General features: G+C 44.3%; 1 protein-coding gene across 1 annotated transcript in view; it reads right to left on the reverse strand.

The window, feature by feature from the left end:
• The window catches only part of LOC120029199 (FRAS1-related extracellular matrix protein 2-like), a 75544-nt gene that overhangs the window by 22561 nt on the left and 45867 nt on the right, over window positions 1-7116 (reverse strand). The window contains exons 5-6 of the mRNA XM_038974492.1: window positions 6067-6213; window positions 1416-1646 (exon numbers count right to left, since the gene is read on the reverse strand). Coding sequence (XP_038830420.1) covers window positions 1416-1646; window positions 6067-6213 — 378 coding nt within the window. The remainder of the gene's footprint in view (window positions 1-1415; window positions 1647-6066; window positions 6214-7116) is intronic.

A 7116-nucleotide genomic window follows, 5' to 3' on the forward strand; every position in this document is an offset into this window, starting at 1 on the left:
GAAAGATCAGTTTGCGCACGACATGTACACAAATGTGAGAGCCTTCAAATCCAAGCTGGTTTTATTCTCCAGGCAAATGTCAAACAAATCTTTCGCACATTTCCCCACACTAGCCGTGCAGAAAGAGGCCGCCCGAAATGCGAAGAAATACTGCAAATCACTGGACGATCTGCACAGAGAATTTTGCCGTCGGTTCTGTGATTTTGAAAAAATTGACAAGTCACTTCAACTGGTGTCCTGTCCCCTGTCACAAGACCCCGAATCAGCACCGCAGGAGCTGCAATTGGAACTGATCGATCTTCAGTCTGACTCCGTCTCAAAGGAGAAGTTCAAGTCTCTTAAACTGAATGACTTTTACGCTTCACTTAACGAGACCGCGTTTCCAAACCTCCGGAGGACGGCGCAGAAGATGCTGGTGTTGTTTGGCTCGACCTACGTGTGTGAGCAGACGTTTAGCGTCATGAAAATCAACAAAGCCCATCACAGATCCAAGTTAACTGACCAACACCTCAGATCTGTCCTGAGAATTGCCACAACAAAACTAACTCCAGACTTTGATGCACTGGCAAAAAAGGGAGACCAACAACACTGTTCCCACTGAAATGGTGAGTTTTTCTGCTGTGTTATGAAAAAATGCATATGGAAAGTTTGGAAGTGCGTCTTTTAATTAAGAGCAATGCGCATTTACGCACAGCAGCGGTACAGTAGCTTTATTAACACGCCGCACATCGCTCTTAATTTAAATTTAAATTTTCAGCTGCAGGTAGGATATTTAATACAGCCTATGTCTGTGTGCTTGGCAACGATACACGTGTACTGTTTGCGCGTGAAGGCGAGGGCGTCCGTGGCGAGTTTGTAGAGCGCGCGGTCAGGACAATCCATCCATGATTTTGCGGAGTTTAACACAAGTAGATATTATTGAGCTTGAGTATTTCGTTGTGTAATAATATGTTTTGAATGTTGAAAGTGATTCCATTTTTCAATAAATGTTGATTTCTTTAACTTTGCACCTTCGATTGAAACTTATTAAAAACAGACGCAATCTTGATAAATCACAGTGCGTATGTTATTTTAATCTATTTACATTTCCTCATCCCGGTATCTGCGAAATAGTATGTAAATGCCATATCTTGCATATTCCTTGAGACAAATTTATTAACTGATAAGGGCTATTTTTCACATTTGAAAGACAGTTAATAAATTGGGTTGTAGTGTTCTTACTGTGCTATGAGGTTTGCACACACTACATTTAATGCTTTAGTATATCCGGCCCAAACACTCCCTCCAAATGCTCCTGGCCCGGCCCCTCTGTCAAATTTTAGAACCCATTGTGGCCCGCGAGTCAAAAAGTTTGCCCACCCCTGGTTTAGACTGTTAAAACAAGCTACTCTGGATCATGGACCTGTAGTACATACCATCAGCTGGGTCGAGGATCTCCACAGTGGCTGTGTCAGGGAACTCCAGGGCAGCCATGACAGATTCTGATAGAACAATCTGGAAGGTCTCAGACTGCTCGTACACTTCATCCTGCAGGATCCTCACCCTCCATGTAGCCGTGCTCTGACCTGGGTTAAACTGGACCTGCTTCTGGGCTTTACCACGGAAGTCCTTATCCTTCTCCGCCGTACCATCTCTGGTGCCGATGCCTGGGCGAGGAGGGAGGAGATGAGAGAGGGGAGGAGGAGGAAGAGGAAATTATTAGGACCTAGAAGCAATAAACATAAAAAAGTTATTATATAAGGTCAAAAGGTATAATAACCAGTCAACAACTGAGAACAGAGCCCAGTAAGAGATGGGTCAGAGAAGCAGTCAGTGTTAGATGAAGTTGTGATGTGTCAGCTAGCAGATGGCCCTGACGTGGACCAGGAGGTGGGAGTATGGTAATCACAGAATGGTAATCAGGATGTCTTAACAGCAGAGCCTATTCCCTCTGCTGTCACTCAATCTGGCCCCTAGTGGTCTGACTGAACACAGAGGACACTGTAATATATGTCAATCTTACCAAGGTCAATTACCTACCATGCCACATTGGGAGATAGTTTTGCTTCCTTTCAAGATAGATTACCTTGACACAATTAAGCTATCTTGTGGGTAAAGCAGAATCAACTTAAAAGAAGGTTGTCTATGCAGGTAGTGTAGAAGTATTGGTAGATTGACATTGTTGTTACTGCCGAGCCTACTGAGTCTAGCCTGCCCAGCTGGCTGGTGATAGTTTGTGCCAGTGTTGTTTGATCAGACCTGCTGTCACAGGGCTGGTGACGATGGCAGGCCTCCTGCTGTTCAGCTAGCTACACAACAACAATGAAGTGTTACACACACACGCTCCCTGCGCTAGCTCCCAGCAGGAGGTCCCCAGTAAATAGATGATAGCAGCCAAGCAGACCCCATGGCTGAGCTAGACCAACAAAAATAGAAATAAATAAATAAATAATAATAACAAAAAAAACAAATACATGAGCAGATACTTTCCACACTTCCTCTGAACAGAGACAGAGAGAAAGAGAGAGATCAGCAAGTGAGAAGAGAGACAAGATAAAAGAGCAAGAGAGAGAGAGAGAGAGCGAGAAAGAGATTCAAGTGAGGAAGAGAAAAGACAAGAGTAAAGAGTTTCAACGGTGCACAGATGGAGGCAGAAATCTATGAGTTGGGGTTTTGGACCAAAATTACCATTTCATTCTTTGAAGAAATGAAGGGGAAAGTGAGCTTTGATACGCCTGCATCGAGAAGGGAAATGGGCCCTGTACGTGTTCATAGGGCTCCTACAGTTCTTGCTGACATGTGTTCATAGATAACATGGATGAGCTCAACAGAGCCAGGATACATCTGGCAAGATGGCACCGACAGACATGGCAGCACTGCTTCTAGCTCCTAAGCAACTTTGCAGTATTTTGTTTTTTGTGTGTTATTTCTTACATTATTAGCCCAGAAAGTTTTTTGTGTTATTATATACAGCCGGAAATAACTTTTGTATATCAGAGCGACGGTAACTCACCAGCATTACAAACAGGAATATGACTTTCCCGAATTGGATCCTTTGTTCGTACCCCCCAGGGCAATTGAACTTATCCCAGAGGCTGCTCCAAGACGCCGCCGGTGGAGAAGAGGTATTCGGAGAGGACTTCTAGTCCGACTCTGGAAGCGTGCACACCATTCACCACTTCCGAGTATATTACTCGCTAATGTTCAGTCTCTGAACAATAAAGTAGATGAGCTCAGGGCGAGGATCTCCTTCCAGAGAGACATCAGGGACTGTAACATACTCTGTTTCACGGAATCATGGCTCTCTCCGGATATACTGTCCGCGTCCACACAGCCAGCTGGGTTCTCAGTACATCACGCAGACAGGAATAAAGAACTCTCCGGGAAGAAGAAAGACGGGGTTGTATGTTTCATGATTAACTACACATAGTGTGATTGTGATAACATACAGAAACTCAAGTCCTTTTGTTCACCCAACCTAGAATACCTCACAATCAAATGCCAACCATATTACCTCCCAAGATAATTATCTTCGGTTATAGTCACAGCCATGTATATTCCCCCTCACGCCGATACCACGACGGCCCTGGACTTTGTGCAAACTGGAAACCACATATTCTGAGACCGCATTTATTGTAGCTGGGGATTTTAATCAAGCAAATTTGAGGAAAACGATACCAAAGTTCTATCAACAGATTGACTGTAGTACACTCGACTGCTACTCCAACTTCCGGGATGCCTACAAGGCCCTCACCCGCTCTCCCTTCGGGAAATAAGATCATGACTCTATTTTGCTCATCCCTTCCAATAGGCAGAAACCCAAACAAGAAGTACCCGTGTTAAGGTCTATTCAACGCTTGTCTGACCAATCGGAATCCATGCTTCAAGATTGTTTTGAACATGGGGACTGGGATATGTATAAACTGACACGGTGACTGTATCCCCGCCTGGTACGGCAACTGCACTGCCCGCAACCGCAGGGCTCTCCAGAGGGTGGTGCGGTCTGCCAAATGCATCACCGGGGGCACACTGCCTGCCCTCCAGGACACCTACATCACCCAATGTCACAGGAAGGCCAAAAAGATCATCAAGGACATCAACCCCCGAGCCATGGCCTGTTCACCCCGCTACCATCCAGAAAGCGAGGTCAGTACAGATGCATCAAAGCTGGATCCGAGAGACTGATAAACAGCTTCTATCTCAAGGCCATCAGACTGTTTAATAGCCATTACTAGCCGGCTACCATCCGGTTACTCAACCCTGCACCTTCGAGGCTGCTGCCCTATATACATAGACATGGAATCACTGGTCACTTTAATAATGGAACCCTGGTCACTTTAATAATGTTTACATACTGCTTTACAGTATATACTGTATTATATTCTATTGTATTTTAGTCAATACCACTCCAACAACTAATATTTATAGATTTCTTAACTGCATTCTTTTACTTCTTTTACTTCAGATGTGTGTGTATACACGACGCTACCAAACGCCTCACAACGTCCAATAAAAGAACCAGGCGTCCAGTTAAAAGTAGTGCACTATATAAGGAATAGGGTGCCATTTCAGACGCATCCTAGGTCTTGTCATCAGGGCTGGGATGGAGCAGATATCCTCTGTCTCCTCTCTGTGTGAAGCACTGGCCTGAGATCAGCACCCAGGCAGATGGGTAGTGATCTGAACCCTGTGAGCCTGCTTCATCTGAAGGCTTGGCTTTCTCTTTCTGTCTCCCTCCATCCTTTACATTTGACATCCATTAAACACATTGAGGAGCAGAAAAGAATGCCAGTGTCCTGTGTGTGCTTCTGGAGGTGTTCCTAAATGCACCCTATTCCCTATATAGTGGCCTACCATAGGTCTCTGGTTAAAAGTAGTGCACTGTGTAGGGAATAGGGTGCCATTTGGGATGCATCCCAAATTTCTCCTGTTCTGTTCTGCCTAACCTCGTATAAGCATGGAGAGACAAAACCTTTCACTGATACAATGATGTTCATCTGAGAAATATATCAATATACTCTCAAATACTATCACATTTAGGGGAGTACCGTAGAAATCTTTTTAAATATCTTTTAAAAACAGCTTCAGAAGTTTCCACAGTATGGAATTTAGTTATTTACAGTGGGGCAAAAAAGTATTTAGTCAGCCACCAATTTAAAAAGATGAGAGAGGCCTGTAATTTTCATCATAGGTACACTTCAACTATGACAGACAAAATGAGAAAAAAAATCCAGAAAATCACATTGTAGGATTTTTAATGAATTTATTTGCAAATTATGGTGGGAAATAAGTATTTGGTCACCTACAAACAAGCAATGGTTTACTGTTGTTATAAACCCTGTGTATAAACTTTGTGATATAAAACTACTGTCGGACTATAAAACTATGGTTTACTGTCCCATCTTTTGTTGCACTGTGTTTACTCCCCATTCAGTCCAGGACAGTAAAATGTAAGCAATGTTCACAGAGAGTGGCGTCTAACTCGGCGACAGCGGGCGTCTTTCTGACGACCACCAACTCTGCGTAACCTTTCCCGTGAGCCCTTGCTGTCCCCAGGAGGGTTGTCCTGTCTGATTGGCTAAAATAACAAATCCCGCCCTGAGGAGAGGAGTCAGGGGTGAAAGGTTGTGACCTGTATGACCCTGAAGTTTTCTGTCCCTCCCCTGCTCTGTCTGAGTCAAGAGATTGGCCCTCCGTTATTCTTGGTGTGCGTCCCAAATGGCACCTTTCTATTTGATCTCCAAGGCTATGTCCCAAATGGCATATAGAGTGCACTACTTTTGTCAGGACATCCATTAACATCCCTTTCCTTTAGAATATGTGAAAATTGGACAAGGAGTGATTGGACCATGAGTGACAGTTGGCTCTTAGATCTAGGGGCAGGTGACGTCACTGGGCCATGCTAACTCAGCCATCCGCTACATGAACATGACAGGCTGAAAGGCTGTGGAGCTTCCCTGGAGGGATAGAACCAAGGATGTCATGATGATGTCTATGGATGTCCGGACTCTGATGGGAATAGAGTGCCATTCAGGACACAGACAATGTGCATAATGATGAGTATAATTAGAAGGTAGTTTGACTCACTGACGAAGGATGTCTCTCCCAGGTATCCTCGTCGTTTGAGGACCACCTCCAGGTACTTGGCCTCCTCGTCCACCACATAGTACTCCTTCTCCAGGGAAACCCAGGCCCAGTTCAGCCTGAACACCTGGTTCTTCAGCCTGTTGCCTCCTAAACACACACACAGAACCTAATCATCAGCACCCTCAGAAACGAGCACTTCATAATGTGTCTTATGTGCCGCCTAACAGACACTTTCATCCAAAATGACAGTACATTGAGTACAGGAAACACACACACCACAAACATTTAAATCCTGTATTTTAATTCACAAATTACATTACATCAAGTGCTAGTGTCGTTCTGTGTGGATGTTTGTCTTTGTAAACAACAACAGTCAACAACAACAAAAACGAAGATCGACATGAGAGGGAATTCATTCAGCAAAGGCACCAGAAGCAGTTAAGCTTCTGAACACATTATTTGCACTTCAAAACATTTATAATGGAAAAGCTGTTTGTTTTCAGGACGTTCCTATCTCAAAATCTTTTCATTCGAGTAATTTCACGGTGGATATTATGGGTACCTGTAGGACAGCTAGACTCCCTGCCTATATTTGGTGGGAGGCATATGTATCAGCACAAACACACGCTCATGTGTACACGCACACACACAAGAACAAGCAAACACACACAGCCTCCCTGCCAGTATATTCAGTGGGAGTTATCAGTGCAGAGGAGGAAGTATAAAGTAGAAGGTCTAATTGGCTTCATAGCAATTAAGAGATAAAGGTTAGTCTCTCTCTGTGTGTGTGTGTGTGTGTGTCAGGGTTGTTTTATCAGTCCTGTTTGAAGTGGAATTCAAAGCTCTGTATTCCTGGAGGGCAGCACTGCCTGTTACCATACTGACCACAGAGAGAGCAACACCACACACAGACATCAAACACACACACAAAATGACAAGTCATAGCATGTAGACGCTTACACACGCACACATGCAAGCACACACACACACATACTATTGGCATTAACAGCAGGTTTATAACAGTGGCTCCAAGCACCTCAGCCTAAACAG

Source organism: Salvelinus namaycush, chromosome 34 (genome assembly GCF_016432855.1).
Source record: "Salvelinus namaycush isolate Seneca chromosome 34, SaNama_1.0, whole genome shotgun sequence".
Classification (NCBI taxonomy): Eukaryota; Metazoa; Chordata; class Actinopteri; order Salmoniformes; family Salmonidae; genus Salvelinus; species Salvelinus namaycush.